The sequence below is a fragment of the Neomonachus schauinslandi genome, chromosome 10 (assembly GCF_002201575.2).
Source record: "Neomonachus schauinslandi chromosome 10, ASM220157v2, whole genome shotgun sequence".
Taxonomy (NCBI): Eukaryota; Metazoa; Chordata; class Mammalia; order Carnivora; family Phocidae; genus Neomonachus; species Neomonachus schauinslandi.
In genome coordinates this window covers 116,154,546-116,180,189 of record NC_058412.1, presented here as the reverse complement: position 1 = coordinate 116,180,189, position 25,644 = coordinate 116,154,546, and the positions used below count along the sequence as shown (strand labels likewise).

Here is a 25,644-nt window from a genome sequence, read left to right as displayed (position 1 = left end):
CTATTGTCATTCTGCAAGTTCTGACTCATAGCAGGTACTCAAATATGGTAACTATTGTCATTCTGCAAGGTCTCTTTTTTCAAAGAATTCCCAGACCTGGAGATAAGTTTTTACATTTATGAACAGAAAAAGGTTTATGGGGATGCCTGGGTGACTCAGTTGGTTAAGCATCTGCCTTCGGCTCAGGTCATCATCCCAGGGTCCTGGAATCGAGTCCCACATCAGGCTCCCTGCTCAGCAGGAAGCCTGCTTCTCCCTCTGCCTGCCGCTCCCCCTGGGCTTGTGCCCTCTCTCTCTCTCCAACAAATAAATAAATAAAATCTTTTTAAAAAATGATTTATGGAGCACCTACCAGGAAGTGATCTTTGCATATATACACATTTTGCTTTCCAAGTTTTCCTTCTTAAGCGGTATTTTTATCAGATGAGAAAATGAATTATTATTATTATTATTATTTTTTTTTTTTAAAGATTTTATTTATTTATTTGACAGAGAGAGGCAACACAAGCACGGGGAGTGGGAGAGGGAGAAGCAGGCTTCCCGATGAGCAGGGAGCCCGATGCGGGGCTCGATCCCAGGACCCTGAGATCATGACCCGAGCCGAAGGCAGACGCTTAACGACTGAGCCACCCAGGCGCCCCGAATTATTATTTTTTTAAAAGAATTTTGGCTTGGAGGCTGGCTTAGTTGGTGGATCGTGCCACTCTTGTTCTCAGTGTTGTGAGTTTGAGCTCCACGTCAGGTGTAGAGCTTACATGAAAATAAAATCTTAAAAAAAAAAAAAAAAAAGAATTTTGGCTTGGCTTTGGGATTTGCGGCAAATGTTAAAAAAAATAAAAGAATGTCTTGAGGAGGCTAGGTTCAGTGAAGGGTGAAGAGGAAGTGAAACACAGAGTGACAGCAGCAATGGTTGAAAGGGAAGCTGTGGAGAGATTTAAAACCACATGGTTAATGCTGACAGAAATAAAATTGCCCAGCTCAGCTGGGTGGATGGAAGGTAGCTAGGTAAGGGCAGGGAAAAATTCCTGGGTATATTCAAGGTCATGAAGCATGGGCTTTTAGTTAATTGAAATTACAGTTTTTTCTAGTCTGAACTATGGCAAGTTTGACATCAGAGGAGAGGCTGAGCCGTCCTTTCTTTCAACATGACCAGAGCACAGGGCCTATGTCAAGGAGGTAACTGTTCCCATGTTGTGGAAAGACGAGATGGAACAAGATCACCAGGACTGTGAGTAGAGGTCACTGACCTGGTAAACTGGAAAGCACTGAAGTTTTGGAGTCAGCTTCAAATCTCCATTCTGTCACTTACCAGCCATGTGACCTTGAGCAAGTAACCGACCACCTTGTGCAAGATCTAGGACCCCTAGAAAGTAGGGGATGAGGAGGAAAATAATAAACATGGCATTAAATGACACTCTTGAACAAACATAAACAGAAAATTAAAGTTCTCAAAAGCAACTGCTTTGAACAAACCCAGTTGATTAAATTTAAAACCCTGCTTTATACCACCTTCTACTGCCAAGGAAACTTTGCAATCAGGGCAGATTTTCCCACAAGTCTAAAAAAATACAAGTTTTCAAGCGGGCCATTTCCAAGTTAAAATAGGCTTTCATTCATAGGTTATTCATTGTCTCTTTTACCCCTTTGTTTGGGTTTCACAAGTCTTGGCAACTCTCTGTTCTTTTCTCAAATCATTCTGGGGCTTAAGGGAGTGTTTTGCTGAGCCTGGGCCTTTTGTGCAGATGGAGGGCAAGTTCGCCCCTCTATACTTTCCTCCTTGGGTCTTTGGGAAAAGGGGAGTAATTGAAAATTTTGAGTTAACTAATATAAAATAATTTTATTTCAAAATTCCCATTAACAAGCAATAGTTAGCAAGTGATTAAGAGCATGGACTTTGGAGCCACGCTAGATTGTCTGGGTTTGAATCCAGGCTTCATCACTTACTAGCTGTGTGACCATGAACAAACTATTTACTTATTTCTCTGTATCTCAGTTCCTTACACCCTAGGGTTGTTATTATACATACATTAATTAATATTTGTAAAACCCTTAGAACAGTGCCCAGCATCAGAGTAAAGCTCTAAGTGTATGCTAAGAATATTTTATGGGGTGACCAGCCGGCTCAGTAGAGCATGCACTTGATCTCAGGGTTGTGAGTTCGAGCCCCACATTGAGTATAGAGATTGCTTTTATTTTTTAAATTTTTTATTATGTTAATCACCATACATTACATCATTAGTTTTTGATGTAGTGTTCCATGAGTCATTGTTTGTGCATAACACCCAGTGCTCCATGCAGAACGTGCCCTCTTTAATACCCATCACCAGGCTAACCCATCCTCCCACCCCCCTCCCCTCTAGAACCCTCAGTTTATTTTTCAGAGTCCATCGTCTCTCATGGTTCATCTCCCCCTCCGATTTTCCCCCCTTCATTCTTCCCCTCCTGCTATCTTTTTTTTTTTCTTAACATATATTGCATTGTTTCAGAGGTACAGATCTGTGATTCAACAGTCTTGCACAATTCACAGCGCTCACCATAGCACATACCCTCCCCAATGTCTATCACCCAGAGATTGCTTTTAAAAAAGAAAAAAGGATATTTTGCTCTCTACCAGACCACTAGTTCATACTGCTTAATGATAATCTGTTTCCTTCATCCTTTTTTTTTCAATTACATGTTTTGTTTTGCTTTTTAAAATAATCTCTATACCCAACGTGGGGCTCAAACTCATGACCCCTGGGATCAAGAGTTGCATGCTCTACTAACTGAGCCAGCCAGGTGCCCCTGTCTTATTCATCCTTTATCCCCTAGATGGGTCTATGGCTGGGTTGATGGGGCAGTATATTGGCTTTAGTGGTGGTAGTAGTGGTCCTATTACCAATTTAACCGCATGCCCTAGGATTTATAGGGAAGTTTGGTCTTGCCCCTAAGTGATTAACGTGATGGGGACATGCCTCTCTATTTTACAGGCTGTTACCACCAGGTGGTAAAAGTCCTTGAAGATAAGCTTTAAGTAATGTTGAAAAAGAAACAGGTCCAAAATGAAGTCACCTGTGCTAAGCCCCACATCAGCAAACCAAGACTTAATATCTAACCTACTTGCAGTTTCAGCCTTTCCCAGGACTGTGACCTTTAACCAGTCTGGAATTTCCTGGCCAGCACTGGTGAGGCAGGAGCCTGGTAGACTCCTGCCTTTCCCCAAAGCTGGGGGACTCTGCCTAAAATAATTCTTTCTTTTGCTATGACTTCCTTGTCTTACCCCCTTTCTGCCTTTAAAAACCTTCCATTTTGTACAGTTCCTCAGATCTCCTTTGTCCTCACTAGATGGGATGCTGCCCTATTCGTGAGTCACTGAATAAAGCCACTTAGGGGCGCCTGGGTGGCTCAGTCGGTTAAGCGTCTGCCTTCGGCTCAGGTCATGATCCTGGGATCTTGGGATCAAGCCCCACATCGGGCTCCCTGCTGAGCGGGGAGTCTGCTTCTCCCTCTCCCTCTGCCTGCCGCTCCCACTGCTTGTGCTCTCTCTCTCTCTAATAAAAAATAAAAAAGCTTAAAAAAAAATAAAATTACATGAATAAAGCCAGTTAGATCTTCAAATCTCCTCAGGTGAATTTTGTTTCACATAATCAGATTGGCCACTTCCTTTCCTCTGGGCAGGGAGTCGGGGGGGGAGAGAGGGGTTGAGGATTCTTTTGGAGAGAAGTTTGAGTCTACTTCTGTATGGAAACCTGAAGATAAGAGTTCATGGACAGGGCGCCTGGGTGGCTCAGTTGGTTAAGCGACTGCCTTCGGCTCAGGTCATGATCCTGGAGTCCTGGGATCGAGTCCCACATCAGGCTCCCTGCTCGGCAGGGAGTCTGCTTCTCTCTCTGACCCTCCTCCCTCTCATGCTCTCTGTCTCTCATTCTCTCTGTCTCAAATAAATAAATAAAATCTTAAAAAAAAAAAAGAGTTCATGGACATGTGCAAGACTGATGAATCACAGACCTATACCCCTGAATAATACATTATACGTTACTTAAAAAAAAAAAAAGATTCATGGAGAGGCACCCCCAGGGCCCTCTAACTGCCCAGCAATACTGTAGAACTTGTGAAATGCAAGACTACCTTCATATCAGATTTGAAATCATTCCAGGGTCTTCCAGATCAGCTTCTTGCCCATTTTTCTCTAACTGGGAAGATGGCCAGCTTGATGGCCTTTTAGGTTTCTTTAAGTTTGGGGCATCTGCAACACGGCCAAGGGTATATCTGGGATACTCATTTGGAGGAAGGCACCCTCAATTCACCAGAAGAGCCCCTGCTCCGGACTGTGCCGGGACTTCCACGGGTCCTAGGTACAGTCTTTCCTCACCTCCTTAATAGCACGCCCTTGGCTCTGCTTCTAGTCGCTCCCTTTCTGTGAACTCCGGGACCTATTGAGGACCATTGGGCTGTCAATGCGCCTGCGCAAGGGGGCCTGGTGGCTGAAGTGGCTGGGCTGCCTGGCCCCAAGGTCTGAGCTGTCAGTACGCCTGCGCGGGAGGCCAGTAGGCTGGCAGTGCTGTGCGGACTCGTCCTCCGCGACCGGCAGTCAGTGCGCTTGCGCGCCGTCCAAGCGCCGCGGTTCTTGACTGCGCTGTGCCGGCGGTGGTTGTAGCCATGCAGGGAGCGGACTCGCAACAGCCCTTCAAGCGAGCCCGATGGGATGGCAGCCCAAGAACGCCACCAAACATCCGTTCTGCGGCGGCGGAGACGTCCCCGAGCCCCGAACTCCGCCCAAATCACCAGACCTGGGGCCCGGAGCAGGTGTGCTGCTTCCTAAAGCGCAGTGGCTTCAGTGATCCCCGACTGCTGGACCGTTTCCGAGGTAGCAGGGCTAGAGGGCTGAGGGGCCGGGGGACGGCGACCCGAGGCGGAGACTGCGGGCCTGAGGAGAGGCCGTCCTGGGGCAGTGAGCTGGGGGCCTCAAAGAGGACCCGAAGTGGGGAAGGGAGACTTGCTCCGGGAGGTACCAAAGGGGTGTTCCTGAGGCGCCGAGCCAGGGTTGACCTGAGGCGGAGAACGGAAACCTGAGGCGGAGAGCCGTCCTGAGCAGGGGCCCTGAAGCAGGGAAGGGAGACCTGCGCGGGGAGGCACCCGCAGGGCTGGACCTGAGGCGGGGGGCGCCTCGGGAGGAATGACCTGCGGCTGAGAACGGAAACCTGAGGCGGGGAGGAGAGACCAGGCGCGGGGAGGTACAGAAGGGGCGCCCAGGAGTGCACCCTGAGATGGAGGAAGGAGAAATGGGGCTTCTGGGGTTGGGGACCAGCTGGAAGAAAGCCGACTTTGGGGACTGTGAACTTGGGTGGGGCCCCTGGCCTGATGCTGCTGGGTTTCTTCGGGAACTTGCCACCGCAGCGCCGGGCGGGCGAGACTCGGTTCCTATTCTTAGAAGAATGTTTTCCCCAGACCTGTCATTCAGGCGCACCGGGCTCAGGAGACCCCTCCGTGCTACAGCTGCAGCTCCTTGAACACTTGCCACTTAGAGTATGTGCTGCTGCTCTTAAGTTTCAGTTTCTACCCATCATCTGTCAAGGCGGGGTTTTCCTAAGGGAGTGGAGACATGTTTTGTTAATCCCTGAATCCCCATTGCCTTACCATAGCATCCCAGTAGGGCTCAATATGTTTGTTGACCGTACTTGTAGAGCTTGGTAATGTTGATGTTTTGCTCTCCAAAATCAGTTTCCCTAGTTAAATCTGAACACTAGGGTTGTTCAGCTGACCACTGGACTCTCAGCAGTCCCCACCTTGGCCACATCACATGGGGAGATGTGTGGGTTGTGAGTTTTAAGCAATGGGCTCAAGTCAAATATCCATCCACTTGAAATCTACTCAACTTTCCCTAATGGATATGAAGCTTACCCTCTCTCTGTCTTATCCTCTGAAGTGTTCTATAGGAAGGTGGTATCATTTACAAATTTAGTACACTTCTGCAATTATGGGGTGGAGTCCCATTTGTCTAGGGTGGGAGGAACTTTAACTATTTAAAGGCTTAAAAAAATAGCTGATGGTGTCGGAAGTTGTACTTCTGTTTTCTTCTCTCCCCTTTGGTTTTCCTCCACTCTGGATGGAATTTTTCTCTGAATAGCAGTAGGTGGGAATGAAGTAGTTTTATATTTTCTGTCTCCAAAATATGATTGATTATGTTATTGGCTCTCTGTTTCAGTGGTGTTCTTTTTTTTTTTTTAAGATTTTATTTATATATTTGAGAAAGAGACAGAAATAGTGACAGAGAGCATGAGTGGGGAGAGGGAAGAGCAGGCTCCCCGCTGAGCAGGGAGCCTGACGTGGGGCTCCATCCCAGGACCCTGGGATCATGACCTGAGCCCAGGGCAGACGCTTAACCGACTGAGCCACCCAGGCGCCCCTCAGTGGTGTTCTAAAGAATAATTCATCAACCTTCAGAATCATCTGTTCTCTTGAACCCACAGTCTAATACGAGCAGAATTCACTACATCCTTTTTTTTTTTTTAAGATTTTATTTATTTATTTGAGAGAGAGAGTGCGAGCGCATGAGCAGGGGGGCTGGGTAGAGGGAGAGGAAGAAGCAGACTCCCCTGCTGAGCAGGAAGTCTGACCTGGCTGGATCCCAGCACCCTGGGATCATGACCTGAGCTGAAGGCAGACTCTTAGCCGACTGAGCCACCCAGGCACCCCTCACTATGTGCTTTTAATTGGTAAAAACTGACCACATGGTATAATTGCTCATTTCTTTTTTCTTTTAAAGATCTTTATTTTTATTTTTTAATTAAAAAAAATTTTTTTAAGATTTAGTTATTCTTGGAGAGTGCAGGGCGAGGAGGGGCAGGAAGAGGAAGAGAGAGAATCCTAAGCCAACTCCATACCAAGCCTAGAGCCCAATTCCTGGCTCCATCCCACGACCCTGAGATCTCCATCCCACTTAACCTACTGAGCCACCCAGGTGCCCCTAGATAGAAAAATATTTAAAGACTGATAATAGGAGAAATGGGTAATCCAGTGAAGTTGATGGAAGTGTCTATTGGCTCAAACCGTGGACAGTTTGGTAATACCTTTTTACTTAGGAAATTTCACTTGTAGGAATTTACAGATAGAATTGTACAGGTGTCCAAAGAAATATGTTCAAGGTCATTCTTTTAACCATTGGTTATAAGTAGCAAAAAAGTAGAAATAATCTATCCATTGATAATAGTTATACATAATAGTGATAGCGTTTACTCAGCATTTACTTTGTGTGAAGTACTATTCTATGCACTTCTCATATTTTATCTAGTAAAATCTTTACAACTATCACATCGGTTTAGGTATACTCATTTTAAGGCATGCTCATTTAGGTATCCTCATTTCTTTTTTTTTTTTTTTAAGATTTTATTTTTATCTGTCAGAGAGAGAGAGCGCACAAGCAGGCGGAGCAGCAGGCAGAAGGAGAAGCAGGCTCCCTGCTGAGCAGGGAGCCCGATGTGGGACTCAATCCCAGGACCCTGGGATCATGACCTGAGCCGAAGGCAGCTGCTTAACCAACTGAGCCACCCAGGCGTTCCGGTATCCTCATTTCTGAGCATAAGGCTCAGAAAAAATTGGTTAAATATATTATGGTGCATCTATATTGTAGAATATAAGACAGGCATTAAAAATGATGTAGTTTAATAAAATTGACCAAAAAGATCTCCGTGACTTCTTAGGTGTGAAAAAATAAATTATAAATGACATAATTCCATTTGTGTAAAATTACATAATTGCATAGCTCAGTGTCTTTTTTTTTAAAAATACATCTTCAAGTTTATTAGTGTTTTTTTAAGTTTAAAAATTTATTTATTTATTTTTTTAAGATTTTATTTATTTGACAGAGAGAGACGAGAGAGGGAACACAAGCAGGGGGAGTGGGAGAGGGAGAAGCAGGCTTCCCATGGAGCAGGGAGCCCAATGCGGGGCTCGATCCCAGGGTTCTGTGATCAAGACCTGAGCCGAAGGCAGACGCTAATGACTGAGCCACCCAGGTGCCCCTAAGTTAAAAAATTTAAAAAAAAATTTTTTTTTAAGTAGGCTCCATGCCCAGTGTGGAGCCCAATGCAGGGCTTGAATTCAGAACCCAAAGACCTGAGCTGAGATCAAGAGTTGGATGCTTAACCGACTGAGCCACCCAGGCTCCCGAAGTTTTTAAAATTTTTATTTAAGTAATCTCTTACACCCAAGGTGGGGTTCAAATTGACAACCTCAAGATCAAGAGTCGCATACTTTACTGACTGAGCCAGCCAGGCACCTCAAATATGTCTTAGAGTTTATTGAGAGTATTTTTAGAAAACTAGGATAGCACTAAAGTAAAAATACAAAATAAAATTTTACTGAACTTGGAATTGTTCTTTTTTTGTGTGTTTTAAGTAGGCTGCACACCCAGGACATAGCCCATCATGGGATCAAGTGAGATCAAGACCTGAGCCAAGATCAAGAGTCTGCAGCTCAACCCACTGAGCCACCCAGGTGTCCCCAGGCTATGGTTTTGACCTGACTATTCTAAGAACAGTAGATTTACACTTCATTCACCCCCCTCCCCAAACCTCACCTGTTTTAGAAGGAAGCTGCTGATTTTGCAACTGGGACTTCACTGCAAATAATTTACTCAAATAATTAAAAAAATTTCACTTGAGGGGTTGCCTGGGTAGTATAGTCCTTTAAGCGCCCAACTCTTGGCTTCAGCTCAGGTCTTGATCTCAGGGTCATGACATTGAACCCTGCCTGCGACAGGCTCTGTGGAGTCTGCTTAAGGCTCTCTCTCCCTCTGCCCCTCCTCGCTGTGCACTCAGTGGAGTGCACGCTCTCTCTCTCTCAAATAAATAAATAAATCTTAAAAATTTTTACTTAGTTATCCAAAAAAGCCTGTTGGTATAGTTATCTAATTAAAATGAAGACTTTCCAAGGGGCAGGGGCACCTGGCTGGCTCAGTCAGTAGAGCATGTGGCTTTTGAACCTGGGGTTGTGAGTTCAAGCCCCATGTTGAGAAAAAAAAGACTTTCCAAGTGGCAAATGAAAAAGTGGTACTTAGGGGCACCTGGGTGGCTTAGTCAGTTAAGCGTCTGCCTTCAGCTCAGGTCATGATCCCGGGGTCCTGGGATCAAGCCCCAAGTGAGGCTCCCTGCTCAGCGGGGAGCCTGCTTCTCCCTCTCCCTCTGCCACCTCCCAGCCCCCGGCTCGTGCTCCCTCTCTCTCATAAATAAATAAAATCATAAAAAAAAAAAAGTGGAACTTAGCACAGTTCATTTCCTAGAGTGGGTGGCTAGTAAATGTTGATCTGAGTAAAATCTGGCGACTCCAAACCGAAAGAAATAAAAATGCATATGCTGTAAATATTGAAACCATTTTATCTTTTTTCTCTCTTTTCTTCCAAAGAAAATGAAATTACAGGTTTAACACTACTCCATCTTAATGAGTCTGATCTTGAAAGTCTTGGAATAAGGTAAGAATGATAAAATTCACCTTGTAGCCAAGCATACTTAGGACCTTTTTATTCACCTCTGAGGGACAAAGCACATGATCACCGATATTAACTGTCCTCATTTTAAACCTACAGAGTGTTTTAAACAGAATCCCCTGCCTGCTGGTTAACACAGTTGTTGTTGTTTTTTAAGATTTTATTTATTTATTTGACAGAGAGAGAGGGAACACAAGCGTGGGGAGTGGGAGAAGCAGGCTTCCCGCGGAGCAGGAAGCCTGATGTGGGGCTCTATCCCAGGGCCCTGGGATCATGACCTGAGCCGAAGGCAGACGCTTAACAACTGAGCCACCCAGGCGCCCCAACACAGTTGTTTTTGTTTGCTTGGTTTTACTGTGCACATGTTGTGTTTAATATTGCTAATGATTCCTATTTTAAAAAATTTTGCTGACAAGCCTTCATGAAGTTTCAGTGATCAACTTTTTACTCGCAAGTGCAGAATAATTGGATTATACACACCATAAAATATGTAAGAACTGATAGGGGGGAAATGTTGGCAAGAAAAATCAAGGCTGCAGCCTTATCTTGAACATATTTCTAGGTCTTCCTAAAGTTATCTCAAGACTGAAATATATACCTGGTATTAGATTTAAAGATGCAATCCAAAGTAGTTTGGTCCTTTTTTGGTTGTATGGTTTGAGACAAGTAATTTAACTCTTCAGTTTCTACACCTGTCAAATGGAAAGTAATAATGAGACAATGTACATAAAGTGATTAGCATGTTGGCCTTTAGTAAATATAAGGCTGGAGGTTGCAGGGTCTAGATTAGTGTGGATTCACTTTAAAGATCACAGCTGAGGAGCAAATATTTAAATATTCCTTAAAATGGAGACTTTTTTTTTTTTAAGAGAATTGGCAACAGTGGTGAAATAAGGTTTTTTCCTTCTGGAATTCCATTTAGCTAAATGTTGTTTGTGGTAACAGTAACTAAAGAATCAAAACAAAGGATTATACTGAATTACTTCATGCATTATTGTTTAGTAGTTGATAATAGAAGCAGATTGTGAGAAAAGATCACCTTAGGACTTTTACTTGAATTTTAATAAATGTCCTTTGGATCAGAATCTTTAAGAGCCTCATCTTGCCTCTTTCATAATCACATTTCAGCCCCGTTAGTCTCCTCAAAGTCCCCCTTACTACTTATTTCTTAGATATAATAGTTGCTTACTATTTTAATTGAATTGAATTTGCTCTAATAGAGTCTTGCTTTTAAAGAGAACCATTTACTTTGTGGACCCAAATACTACTGATTTATTCAACAAATATTTATGGAGGGCCCACTGAGTGTTAGGAATTTTTCTAGGAACTTGGGAGACATGAGTGAACAAAATAGAATTTCAAATGAGCATTATCTGGCATGCCTTATTACTCACCTTATAACTATGAGGTGGATTCTGCAGGACTTTTCAGGACTGTGTTTTCCTATACAGTAGCCACCAGCTCCATGTTTAAATTAATTTAAATTAAAGTAAATTAAATGTAAATTAAATTTAAATATCCTCACCTAGCCATACTTCAAGTGCTCAATAGCCACTTATGGCTAGAGGCTCCCATGTTGGGCAGGGCAGATATAGGACATTTCCATTATGGCAAAATTCTGCTGTCTAGAGCTGCCTTTAAAGATCCCAGTAGGACGAGTCAAAGTTGTTAACAGTAGTACAGGTCAACCAATGTATTAATATAGCCTTGTACTCTTTCCCCCTCCTTTCCTGTTTCACCTTTCCTAGGATTCACATCCTAAAATAAGCGACCTGTATGTAAGCTGTTGTCCTAGACTCTGCTTTCTAGGGGGAATCCGGTTTAGACAAGTACTTAAATTTTCTCAAGTTTATGATCAACCGTTGATTTAAGAGGTTTTTCTAACAAGTAAGAAACAGTACATTAAATGTACATATCAGTTGTAGGAAATTTTAGATTTCAGAAATTATGAAATACAGAAATAAAATCTTACTGTAGTCTAACTATGGCCTGTGACTACTTTAAGGATTTCTTTATTTTTATTTAGAGAGAGGGCACACCCGCGTGCATGAAGGGGGGAAGAAGCAGAGGGAGAGGTAGAGAAACAGACTCCCCACTGAGCATGGAGCCCCACACAGGGCTGGATCTCACCAACCTGAGATTATGACTGAGCTGAGATCATGACCTGAGCTGAAATCAAGAGTCGGAGGCTCAACCGAGCCACTGAGGGCCCCCCAGCCCATGACTACTTGAAATTTTTGTTTAAAGTACTATTTATTGGGGCACCTGGGTGGCTCAGTTGGTTAAGCGACTGCCTTCGGCTCAGGTCATGATCCTGGAGTCCCGGAATCGAGTCCCGCATCGGGCTCCCTGCTCAGCGGGGAGTCTGCCTCTCCCTCTGACTCTCCCCCTCTCATGCTCTCTCTCTATCACTCTCTCTCTCAATAAATAAATAAAATAAAGTACTATTTATTTTGGGGCACCTGGGTGGCAGGGAGTCTGCTTGAGGCTTCTCTTCCTCTCCCTCTGCCCCTTCCCCTACTCACACACAGGGGCTCTCTCCCCCTCTTTCTAGAATAAATAAATCTTCAAAACTATATATATAAAATACTGTATTTTGTTATAGCCTTTGTTAAAATAAAACAAAAAACCACCAGGTTTTGGTTGGCTATTTTTATATACTTTCATCAGCGATTTCTTTGTGAATAGTTTCTTTTTGGGTTTTATTAAATGATGACTATTATTAGTTCAGGAAAATATTGGGCAGTGAGATTGGTTTAGGTTTGGTATTTTATGCTGTGACTTTTGGTTATACTCAACTGTGCAACAATACTTAACCTGACTCAGTTTTAGATCACCTGTAAGTACTTCCCTGTGCTTGTTACATCAACCTGATGAGGATGGTAGGGGAATAGGAAAACACAAGGTATACTGCTTTATGATTTATCAGCTGTAATAATGCTTCTGTACATCCCAAGAAAATCATTCTTAGATTTTGTAGTTATCATGAGTCTTAGAGTACAATATAGAGGCCAATTGTAGTGATTCTGACTCTATCTAGGACTTTGAGCATAAGATTTTTCAATCTAATTAGCTAGCTAGTAGATTAGTAAATTCTGCCCCTTGTCTGCTGGTTCTGTTAATAATTAGCCAGGTGTCAGGCTAACTTGCTTGGACCAGTAAGTGTAAATGACACAGGATAATGAATTATAGGATTTTGAGCTGTTTACGTTAAATTCTATTAAATTTATTTATTGAACCTTGAGCATTATGAGGGCTTACTGACAAAGGAAGATGGGTACAAGTAAAGCTATAACCTTCATATATATATATTTGATCTGTGCATGAGTTATACCTAGTACTCGCATTTTTCCTGTGCTATGGATAAGAACATTTATGTACTAAAAAAGTTTGAGTGATTTTTTTTTTTCCCAAGGTCACACAGATTCTGTGTAAAGATGTGAATCAGTTCTGATTTCAAAGTCCTTTTTCATTCTCACTGTGCTCTACTTCAGAGTGTACCTTGAGCCATGCAAATTCAGGGTTGTGAGGGAAGATGTCAACTTCAGGTAGATTAAAATAAGTTTGAAGTATCAATTGAGCACTCAGTAGAGACATAGATGTTGAAGTCTGAGTTACCACGGGAAGAGCATCAAGGGCAGAAGCCTAAGGGAGAGTTTCTAGCGGGGGTGTATGTTTGAATTATTAATTGTTCCTTTTAATCTGACTTCTCATTATATTAATGTAGATAATTTAGAGTTGATTATATACTATTATATACTCCAGGGATTATTATTAAGCAAATAATGATAGATTTGCTTATCCTGTTATAATTCTAGTACCTTGGGGGACAGAAAGAAGCTGCATAATTATATCCAACAACTGAGTGAAATTCACGTTGATTCAATGAAGGTAAGAGGAATCAGAGTTTATCATGGTTTTTTTTGTTTGTTTATCATGTTTTTTGAATTATAAAGTGACATAACTTAGAATGAACACCTGTAGAATTCATTTTATTTATTTTTTAAAAAGATTTTATTTATTTATTTTAGAGAGAGCATATGCATGCACACAAGCTGGGGGGAGGGACAGAGACAGAGAGAGAGAATCTCAATCAGACTCCTCGCTGAGGGCAGAGCTGGATGCACGGTTTGATCCCAGGGTCCTGGGATCGAGCCCCACATTGGGCTCCCTGCTTGGCAGGAAGCCTGCTTCTCCTTCTCCCACTCCCCCTGCTTGTGTTCCCTCTCTCCCTGTGTCTCTATCTGTCAAACAAATAAATAAATAAAAAGAAAAAGAAAAAAAAATTCATTTTAAAAAGAATGGAAGGAAATCTTCTCAGTAATAGGATTGTGGTTGATTTTGATACTTCTAAACTGCATTTTCTTTTTTCTCTTTTTATTATTATTTTTTTTAGAGAGTGAGAGAGAAAGAGTGCACACACATGCACTAGTTGTGGAGAGGAGGGGCAGAGGGAGAGAATCTTCAGCAGGCTTCCCACCCAGCTCGGGCCCCTGAGCTGAAATCAAGAGTTGGACTCTTAACCCATTGAGCCACCCAGGCGCCCCATAAACTGCATTTTCTAAATTAAGCACAGAATATTTACATCAAAAAAACCCACTAAAATATATTAAGCATACAGAAAAGTATAAGTGGACTACTGCCCAGCTTGTTAAATCTTAACATTTTGCCTAATTTGCTTTAGATCTGTTGTTTTTAGAACAAAATGTTAGAAACAATATAGGGCCTTTTTTGTACCCTTCCTAGATTCTGTTTCCATCCTTTCTTCCCCTCTTCCCCCAAAAGCACCATCCTGAATTGGGTTTAATCATTTTCACAAATGTTTTTACTTTTACTACACGTGTATGTGTGGCCATAAACAATATGTAGTATTGTTCTACATGTTTTTTAAACTTTATAAAAATTATATTTTACAGTGTTGTTTTTTTTTAAGATTTTATTTATTTATTTGAGAGAGAGAGAATGAGAGAGAGCACATGAGAGGGGGGAGGGTTAGAGGGAGAAGCAGACTCCCTGCCGAGCAGGGAGCCCGATGCGGGACTCGATCCAGGGACTCCAGGATCATGACCTGAGCCGAAGGCAGTTGCTTAACCAACTGGGCCACCCAGGCGCCCTACAGTAAGTGTTTTAAACTTTTTTTTTTTTAAAGATTTTATTTATTTATTTGAGACAGAGAGAATGAGAGAGACAGAGAGCACATGAGAGGGGGAGGGGCAGAGGGAGAAGCAGACTCCCTGCCGAGCAGGGAGCCCGATGCGGGACTCGATCCAGGGACTCCAGGATCATGACCTGAGCCGAAGGCAGTCGCTTAACCAACTGAGCCACCCAGGCGCCCAAAACTTTTTTTTTTTTTAAGATTTTATTTATTTGACAGAGACACAGCGAGAGGGAAAACAAGCAGGGGGAGTGGGAGAGAGAGAAGCAGGCTTCCTGCTGAACAGGGAGCCCGACGTGGGGCTCGATCCTAGGATCTGGGATCATGACCTGAGCCAAAGGTCGCTCAATGACAGAGCCACCCAGGTGCCCCTAAACTTTCTTTTTTTTAAAGATTATTTATTTATTTATTTGAAAGAGAGAGAGTGAACGAGAGAGAGAGCACAGGAGCAGGGGCAGAGGGAGAAGGAGAAGCACACTCCCCTGCTAAGCAGGGAGCCCAACTTGGGGCTCGATCCCAGGACCCTGGGATCATGACCTGAGCCGAAGGCAAATGCTTAACAAACTAAGCCACCTAGGCACCCCTTAAACTTTCATTTTACATTACATTTCTTTTTACATTACACTTTTGAGAATCATTCACAACAACACACAGCTCCACTTTCCCCTCAGTCATAGAATAACTTTTGAAGTTGTACTGAATTTTCATGTCAATTCTGGTAAACTTTTGTATCAAATATTAGTCCAAAGGATAGATATATTTCTAAAGTTTAATCTATCAATAGTTGTTTGTTTCTCATCTCCCAGCTCCTTCCAGACCTTAAAGGCCCTTTTTTTCAGACTCAGTGTCCCAAGAATCATTTTAACAAATGGTCAACTGCCTAGCCTTCATCCCAGAAATTCTGATTATGGGAATTTACAGTAAGCCCAGGAAGGTGCGTTTTTCACAAACTCTTTGGGATGATTCTGATGTCATAATTAAAGAAATGTTTCTTGGGGTGCCTGGCTGGCTCAGTCAGTAAAGAAAGCATGCCACTCTTGTCCTCGGGATTGTGAGTTCAAGCCCCATGTTGGGTGTAGAGACTACTTTTATTTTTTTATTTTTATTATTTTTTAAAGATTTTATTTATTTATTTGACAGAGAGCACAAGTAGGCAGAGAGGCAGGCAGAGGGAGAGGGAGAAGCAGGCTCTCCACCAAGCAGGGAGCCCGATGCGGGACTCGATCCCAGGACCCTGGGATCATGACCTGAGCCGAATACAGCCGCTTAACCGACTGAGCCACCCAGGTGCCCCTAGAAACTACTTTTAAAAGAATTATAAATTAATTAATTAAAAAGAACCTGAAATGTGCCTTGATTGGTTGGTGACAGAAATTGTACCTTATTGTTCACCCTTTGACATCTATAGGTTAAGAAAACTTAGTTTCAGACCTGGACAAAGGTGTAGGGTATCTCATTCTCCTTTTGCACCCTTTCTCATGATCATCATTTATGTTTTTCATCAGTGGTGTTTTATGTATTTTTACAGTATTTAAGTTATCTAAGATCCCTATGAGAATACATATTTCAGTTTTACTTTTGCTAGTTAGCCTGCTTTATCATCCACTGAAAATCATGTTTGAAAAAAAAATTTTTAAGATTTTATTTTTTTAAATTTTTTTATTTTATATATATATATTTTTAAGATTTTATTTTAAGTAATCTCTACACCCAAAGTGGGGCTCGAACGTACAACCCTGAGATCAAGAGTCACGTGCTTGGGGTGCATGGGTGGCTCAGTCTACTAGGTGTCTAACTCTTGATTTTGGCTCAGGTCATATTCTCAGGGTCGTGAGATTGAGTTTCACGGCTGGGCATGGAGCCCGCTTAAGATTCCCTCACTCTCTCTGCTGTCCCCGCCCACTTGCATGTGTGTGTGCATACACACCTGCACGCGCTCGCTCTCTTTCTCACTCTCAAAAAAAAACAAAAAGAAGTGTGCTCTGACTGAGCCAGCCAGGTGCACCCCCTATCTATCTATCTGTCTATTTACTTATTTATTCTTAAAGATTTTTATTTATTTATTTGAGGGAGAGAGGTGCATGTGAGCTGGAGGGAGAGGGAGAAGGAAAGAGAATCTGAAGCAGACTCCGCTGAGCGGAGTCCGACACAGGGCTTGATCCCATGACAATGAGATCATGACCTATCCGGAAACCAAGACTCGGCTGCTCAACTGACTGAGCCACCCAGGCGCCCCCTGCCTTTTTTTTTTTTTTTTTTTTTTTTTTTTTTTAAAGATTTTATTTATTTATTTGACAGAGAGACACAGCGAGAGAGGGAACACAAGCAGGGGGAGTGGGAGAGGGAGAAGCAGGCTCCCCGCAGAGCAGGGAGCCCGATGCGGGACTCGATCCCAGGACCCTGGGATCATGACCTGAGCTGAAGGCAGTCGCTTAACCAACTGAGCCACCCAGGCGCCCTGCCTTTTTTTAAACAAATTTTATTTTTAAGTAATCTCTACACCCAAAATGGGGCTTGAAGTCACAACCCTGAGATCAAGAGTCACATACTCCACAGACTGAGCCAGCCAGGCACCCCATGTTTGAAAATATTTAATGAATGTGTTTGGTTCAGTCCTACAATAATTTTATAGGCCAAGTAGTGGTTCTTACAGCAAGTATTTTATTTGAAGAATAATCAAATCCTAGCCCTTTCTGAAAAAGTTTCCTAATATTAAAATGCCTCATTCTTTTCATGAAGAATTAGAGTGATCACTTATCAAAGATGATATTTAACAATTTTGTCCTGTAGTTGGAAGAAAGGTGCTATCCTGTAATCTGTTTTGTCCTTCATGAGAAGGGCAGCATAAGGGGTGCGGTGAGATCATCTCAGATGATCTCTGTGACCCCATTTTCACAGTTACAATTTACAACAAAATATTTTTGAATATTCAAGACAGCAGTTTCATTTGCTCACTTTTATTCTGTTTTTCATCAGAAACAGGAAACTAACCACATTTATAAATTTTAACTTATAGTTGTTTAAAACAGATTTTAAAGTTATAAGTACTTTAGTCACTGAGTCACTGTATAGTAATGAAATTGATAGCTTATATGATTTTAGCTTCAGCAGCAGTACAGCTGAACAAATAATTGATTCCTACTCTAATTTGGTATCCACCTTTTATTCTTTTTTTTTTTTTTTTAAAGAGCAGCTTTAGTGAGCTATAATTCACATAGCTCATGATTCAGTCGCTTAAAAGTCTACAAGTTGGGGCTCCTGGCTGGCTCATTCGGTAGAGCGTGCAAGTCTCAATCTCGGGGTCATGAGTTCAATTGGGCCACATTGAGTTCAAATGCCCACATTGGGCATAGAGATTACTTAAAAAAAAAAAAAGATTCTTTATGTATTCTGGATATAAGTCCCTTATCAGATATATGATAGGCAAATATTTTCTCCCATTCTCTGGATCATGTTTACTTTCTTGGTGCTATTCTTTAAAGCACAAAAAGCTTTTCATTTTGATATAGTCCAGTTTATTTTTTTAATAAATATTCATTTGACAGAGAGTGAGCACAAGCAAAGGGAGCAGCAAACAGAGGGAGAGGGAGAAGCAGGCTCCCTGCTGAGCAGGACCCTGGGATCATGACCTGAACTGAAGGCAGATGCTTAACCCAGGCACCCCTAGTTTTTTTCTTTTTGTCTCTCATGCTTTTGTTGTATCTAAGAAACCATTGCCTAACCCAAGGTCACAACCTTTTATTCTTGGTTCAATTTTCTTCATGCTAAATTTAGTCGGCCTCTGAAGGCGGGAATTGTGTAACAGTGAGGAGGAATTATAGTGTTTGACCTAACAGGTGCTAATTTGTCAAATGAATCTTAAGTGAGTAAAATGCCTGCTTTATGTACTTTCTCTTAATATGTGTTAAATTCTAGAATCACCAGCTCTGTATCTTTCTCTGATAGCTCCCTCTTTCTTTTCTTCTGGGTAGAACTGACCACTCCACTACTCTGGACATATATTCTATTATCTCCCCCAGAGGACAGGAATTGTGCCTTACTCATCTCATCCTCTGTTTGGCATATATAGGAGACAATTCATAGACAATAGGATTTTTTCAAACTTCTTGGCTATTAACACAGTAAAGTATCATATTTTTAAAAGTGACAAGTGTAAGCAGTTTATATTAAATAATACTGGGAGAATAAAAATAACATTATAAACACTGATCAAAACACTTTAATATATTCATACTCGTTAAGAGTTAGAAAGGGAGGGGCGCCTGGGTGGCTCAGTCATTAAGCATCTGCCTTCAGCTCAGGTCATGATCCCAGGGTCCTGGGATCGAGCCCCACATCAGGCTCCCTTCCCCTGAGGGAGGCCTGCTTCTCCCTCTCCCCTTCCCCCTGCTTGTGTTCTCTCTCTCGCTATCTCTCTCTCTGTCAAATAAATAAATAAAATCTTTAAAAAAAAAAAGTTAGGGAATATGAAATAACATAACTTGAATTACCAACAACTTGTTGCCCAACATTAAGGAATGGTTTAAAAATGTTAGTTCATCATGGGGCACCTAGGTCGCTCAGTCAGTTAAGCATCTGACTCTCGATTTTGGCTCAGGTCATGATCTCTGGGTCGTGAGGCTCCATGCTCAGTGTGGAGTCTGGTTGAGATTCTGCCTGTCCCGCTGCCTCTGCCCCTCCCCGCACTCGCTCACGTGCTCCCACAGGCGCGTGCACACGCGCACACACACACACACACTCTCTCAAAATAAATTAAAAAATCAGGGGCACCTGGGTGGGTCATTCGGTTAAGTGGCTGCCTTCGGCTCAGGTCATGATTCCAGGGTCCTGGAATGAGCCCCAGATTGGGCTCCTTGCTCAGCAGAGAGCCTGCTTCTCCTTCTCCCTCTGCCTGCCACTCCCCCTGCTTGTGCTCTCTCTCTCACTCTCTCTGTGTCAAATAAATAAAATCTTTAAAAAATTAATTAAAAAATCTTTTTATAAAAAAGTTAGTTCATTAATGAAATGAAGCCATTACAAGGATAATTATTGGGGTGCCTGGCTCAGTCTGTTAGTCTGTAGAGCATGGAACTCTTTTTTTTTTTTTTTCCCTTAGCATGCAATTCTTGATCTCAGGTCATGAGTTCAAGCCCCACATTGGGCATAGAGCTTACTTTAAAAAGAAAAAAAAGGATGGGGCGCCTGGGTGGCTCAGTCAGTTGAGCCTCTGGCTCTGATTTGAGCTCAGGTCATGATCTCCGGTCATGAAATCAAGCTCCCTGTTGGGCTTACGCTCAGCTTGGAGTTGTTTGAGGTTCTCTCTTTCCCTCTGCCCCTCTCCCCACTTTTGTGCACAATTGCATGGTCTCTCTCTCTCTAAAATAAATAAATCTTTTTTTTAAAGGATAATTATTAAGATCTGTAAAATGATTAATTGCTCATGATGCATTTTGACATGAAAAGTTATGATATGTTAAAAATGATTTTCAGTGAGTTCTTTATTTTTTTTTTTTTTTAAGATTTTATTTACCCATTTGAGAGAGAGAGAGTGCATGGGGGAAGGGGCAGAGGGAAAGGGGGAGAGAGAGAATCTCAAGCTCCACACTGGGTGTGGAGCCCTATATGGAGCTTGATCTCACAACCCTGAGATCATGACCTGAGCCAAAACAAAGAGCTGGTTGCTTAACCGACTGAGCCACCAGGCACCTCTCTTTATTTTTTTTTATAAAGCTGCTTAAATTTACTTTGTTTTAACCAGTTATTATACCCGAAAACTTGACAGTAAAAACTTAGACCCTTAAATGGATTAAAAGTAGATTATAGAATTTTTTTTTTTTTATAATTTTTGCGATCTGAAGAGAAACCAACAAAATAGATTCTAGGGGTACCTGCATGGCTCAGTCAGTTAAGCATCTGACTTTGGCGCAGGTCATGATCTCAGGGTCCTGGGATTGAGCCCCGCATTGTGCTCCCGGCTCAGCAGGGAGTCTGCTTGTCCCTTTTCCTCTGCCCCTCCTCCCATTCATGCTCTTTCTCTCTCAAATAAATAAAGAAAATATTTTTAAAAAATAGATTCTGGGGATGCCTGGGGGTCTCAGTTGGTTAAGGATGAAGATACCTTCAGCTCAGGTCACGATCCCAGGGTCCTGGGATTGAGTCCCACATCAGCTCCCTGCTCCCTGCTCAGTGGAGAGTCTGCTTCTCCCTCTGCCTGCTGTTCCCCCTGCTTGTGCTCGCTCTCTTTCTCTCTTCTGACAAATATATACGATCTTTAAAAAATATAAAAAATTTAAAAAATAATAAAAATAGATTCTGTTTGTGATGGTTACATTAATTTTATATAAGGGGAAAGAATAGGCCAATATATGATTTTCTTTTTATTTTACTTAATTTTTTAAATATATTTTTATTTTTAAGTCATCTCTACACCCAGTGTGGGGCTCAAACTCTCAACCCTATCAAGAGTTGCATGCTCCGGGGCGCCTGGGTGGCTCAGTTGTTAAGCGTCTGCCTTTGGCTCAGGTCATGATCCCAGGGTCCTGGGATCGAGCCCTGCATTGGGCTCCCTGCTCAGTGGGGAGCCTACTTCTCCCTCTCCCACTCCCCCTGCTTGGGTTCCTGCTCGTGTTCCTGCTCTCGCTATCTCTTTCTCTGTCAAATAAATAAATAAAATCTTAAAAAAAAAAAAAGAGTTGCATGCTCCACTGACTGAGCCAGCCAGATACCCCTGATTGTCATATATTTAAAGATTTTGGGGGATGCCTGGGTGGCACAGTCAGCTGAGCATCCAACTCTTGGTTTTGGCTCCGGTCGTGATCTCAGGGTCATGATCTCAGGGTCGTAAGATTGAGGCCTGAGTTGGGCTCCAGGCTCAGTGTGGAGTCTGCTTAGGACTCTCTCCCTCTGCCCCTCCCATCCCCTCAAATAAATACATAAATCTTTAAAGATTTTGGAACTTTTTCTTGTCTGATAAGGACATCCAAAAGGTTGAATTAACAACATTCACGGTGTCTTCTATTCCAGAGATACTTTGACATCATTCTTGGTATATTATTAGAGGTGACTAAACTTGATATAGTTTATTGTGGTGATAAAGTGGCTTTATAGAGCAGGGTGAAAAAAAGTAATACTCACCAATCATCAACCATAAATCTAATCTTTGTTAATACGCATACACGTTGTTTAACAAAGTTGTAAATATTAGTCATTACTTGACTCAGGCTGTCAGTATGCAACTTGAATTGAGCTATTTTTAAAGGAAATTACTTCCTTATCACCAGCATCTTCAAATGTTGGACCAGATGACCCCTTTAAGCTTCTTTACAGCATTGAGCTTCTCTAATTCATATTTTATATATTTCTGTGTATGGGTATGGTACACTTTAACTATAATAGCATCTTAACATATGTATCTTTGCAATAACAGTTTAACAGTAGTTATTTATTTATTTAAGATTTTACTTATTTGAGAGAGAGAGTGAGAGAGAAAGAGCATGAGCGGGTTGGGGGGGGCGGCGGGCAGGGGAAGAGCAGAGGGAGAGGGAGAAGCAGACTCCCTGCTAAGCAGGGAGTCAGATGTGGAGCTCGATCCTGGAGCTCCGGGATCATGACCCAAGCCGAAGGTGCCCCAACAGTAGTCATTTAAAACATATTTGAGGGGCGCGTGGGTGGCTCATTCGGTTGAGCATCTGCCTTCGTCTCAGGTCATGATCTCCAGGTCCTGGGATCGAGCTCTGCATCGGGCTCCCTGCTCAATGGGAACCTGCTTCTCTCTCTCTCTCTCTCCCTCTGGCCCTCCCCACCACTCGTTCTCTCTCTCTCTCTCAAATAAATAAAATCTTTAAAAAAAATAAAAATAAAAAAATAAAACATATTTGAGTTCCTACTATGTGTCAGGCACTATGCTGTGTGCTGCATTCTGAGACTATGGCAATAAATGGCACAGACAAGGCCCTTCACCTCCCAGAATTCTGTACATGTTTAAGAAACTTCATGGAAAAATTTGAAGCAGTTTGAAAATCATGAATTAGATCATTTATTAAATTCCTTTTTTATTTTGTATCTTTCTCTTTAAAAGGTAGTTATAGATAGTTAAGAAATAAGTATATATATTTTTAAGATTTTATTTGTTTTAGAGAGAGAGGGAAGGAGGGTGCATGTACTGGGGGAGAGGGGCAGAGGGAGAGGGAAAGAGAGAATCTTTTTTTATTTTTTATTTTTTATTTGTTTTTTAAAGATTTTATTTATTTGACAGAGAGAGACAGCGAGAGAGAGAGAACACAAGCAGGGGGAGTGGGAGAGGGAGCAGCAGGCTTCCCGCGGAGCAGGGAGCCCGATGCGGGGCTCGATCCCAGGACCCTGGGATCATGACCTGAGCCGAAGGCAGACGCCTAACGACTGAGCCACCCACGCACCCCAGAAAGAGAATCTTAAGCAGACTCTGCTCTGAGCACAGAGCCTGACACAGAGCTCCATCTCACGACCCTGAGATCATGACCTGAGCCGAAACCAAGAGTCAGTCGCTTAACTGACTGAGGGCCCAGGTGCCCCAAGAAGTATCTTTATTTAAAGAAATATAGAGAGGCATTAAATCTTCACCCATATTTAACCCTGTTCAAACTTAGAGTAAGAAGTAATTGTAAAATTTATTTTTACTAAGTATTTCTGAGTAATATTAAGTAGTATAGAATTTTATTTTCCTGCCTCAGATTTCTTATCTTTATGATAGGAAGCTTCCTTTCTTCCTCACTCCCTCCCTCTCTCCCTAATGGGCAGTATATAGATACATTTAGGGGAAAAAATATACACATTGCCTATAGTAATATGCTTTTATGATCTGAACAAGTGTGTTAAATAAGTATGTTTAACTTGAATTCAAGACTAACTTATTAAAGGCTAATCAAATCATAATAAAAAGATTAAAGTCCTTATCTTTCTATTATTAGAATCCATTAAGAAGAAGTAAATATACCCAGATCCAATATACTTGATTTGTCTGATAGTAAGGTAATGATATTAATATCTTATTATTTCCTGTAGTCTTGTTCTTACTTGAGAACAATTGAATAGCTTTGTACACTGTAGATAGGAATAGCTGCACAAAAATTTTAGATGAAGTTACATATTGTTACTGATATTAATTTAAACATAATTTTCTAGGTAATTAATGATCCTATCCATGGCCACATTGAACTCCACCCTCTCCTCATCCGAATCATCGACACACCTCAATTTCAGCGGCTTCGATATATCAAACAGTTGGGAGGCAGTTACTACATTTTTCCAGGCGCTTCACACAATCGATTTGAGCACAGTCTAGGGTAAGAAGGCAGTTAATGGGGAATTTACAGTTATTAAGTACCTTCTTTATCATGAAATGACTGTCTCATCTTTTAGAGAACAGTTTTACAAAATGGTAATAATATCCATATTTTGTTGATGAGAAAATTGAGGCTTTGATGTACCTTGCTATATTTTGTTTATTTTATGTATTCTTACAAGCCAGTTCAGATCTTCACTGGAAAGATAAACTGTCTATTGACAGGTCATTTGGATGACATATTTGTGTTTAAATATTTAAAACCTAACAGGGTTGGTTACTGATATAACTAACTGTAAGTTTGATTTTTTAAATTTTCCTGTTTAGTCTTGTACAGAATTGCCTTTGAAAGCAGATGATTTTCTTCATCTATCAGGAAATTTGTAGATCAGGAAAATATTCATAAACTTAGAGAAGGTAGCACCTCTGTTACATACAACTAAGTTGAGAATTTGGTCTGCTTTTCCATTATAAAATCTGGAGCCAGGAGAATATGGGCTGGGAAGAACTGGACAGTTTTCTAGGTTTCATGAAGTACTCACACTGTTTTACTTTGTTTTGTTTGTTTGAAGTGTTTTTTGTTTTTTTGTGGGGTTTTTTTTTTTCAAGTGTTTTTAATAGCAGGAACACAAGTGTCTACCCAAATGTACATTCATTCATCAACACATATTTATTGAAAACTCACTAGGCCCTACCAAACCAACAAGGTAGCAATTGTCTCTAACTTCGTGGAGTTCAGAGTTAAAGGGGAAAGAAAGATATTGTATTCTCAGGAATTACTTTTAGGGGGAAATGCTAAAAGTGCTTTTAACATTTGTCAGGCACTTTATCTTCTATCTGTGTTGTCAGCATTACAAAGCCAGAAGTCCTGCTTCTTTGAAAAAAAATTTTTTGTGGTAAAATACACAGAATATAAAGTTTACCATCTAAACCATTTTTAAGTGTACAGTTCAGTAGTGTTAAATATATCCATATTATTGTGCAACCAAACTCCAGAACCTTTTCATCTTGCAAAACTGAAACTCTATACCCATTAAATAACAGTTCCCCATTCTCCTCTCCCTCTAGCCTCTGGTCATCACCATTCTGCTTTTGGTTTCTATGAATTTAAGTATTCTAGGTATCTCATATAAGTAATATCCTACAGTATTTGTCTTTTTGTGACTGGCTCAATTCACTTAGCATAATTTTCTCAAAGTTCATCTATGTTGGAGCATGTGTGAGAAATTCTTTTTTAAGACTGAGTAATACTCAATTATATGCTTATACCATATTTTGTTTATCCCTTTATTTGTGAGTGGACACTTGGGTTGCTTCCACCTCTGGCTATTGTGAATAGTGTTGCTATGAACATGGGTGTGCATATATCTCTTTGAGACCCTGCTTTTAGTGTTCTGGGTGTATACCCAGAGTGGAACTGCTGGATCATATGGTAATTTTATTTTTAATTTTTTGAAGAGCTACCATATTGTTTTTCATAGTGGCTGCACCATTATACACTCCCAACAACAGTGCATAAGGGTTCTAATTTCTCCACGTTCTAGCCAACATTTGTGGTTTTGTTTTGTTTTGTTTTATAATAGCCTTTCTAAGGCGTGTGAGGGTGATAGCTCATTGCGATTTTGATGTTACATTTCCCTAATGATTACTGATTGTGGTCCTGCTTTGGGGATTCTGTTTGTGTGTTTCTGCCTAGTTCTGAAACAGACTACTTGACTACTCTGTTAA

The 25,644-nt window shown here is 41.6% G+C and overlaps 1 protein-coding gene across 2 annotated transcripts in view; it reads left to right on the top strand.

Annotated features, from left to right (window-relative positions):
* The first annotated feature begins 4,638 nt into the window (after nt 1-4,638).
* SAMHD1 (SAM and HD domain containing deoxynucleoside triphosphate triphosphohydrolase 1) overlaps nt 4,639-25,644 on the top strand; it is a 55,441-nt gene continuing 34,435 nt past the window's right edge. For both annotated transcript variants that reach the window (XM_044918884.1, XM_021689260.1), the window contains exons 1-4: nt 4,639-4,846; nt 9,382-9,448; nt 13,282-13,354; nt 23,757-23,917. In XM_044918884.1, coding sequence (XP_044774819.1) covers nt 4,639-4,846; nt 9,382-9,448; nt 13,282-13,354; nt 23,757-23,917 — 509 coding nt within the window. The remainder of the gene's footprint in view (nt 4,847-9,381; nt 9,449-13,281; nt 13,355-23,756; nt 23,918-25,644) is intronic.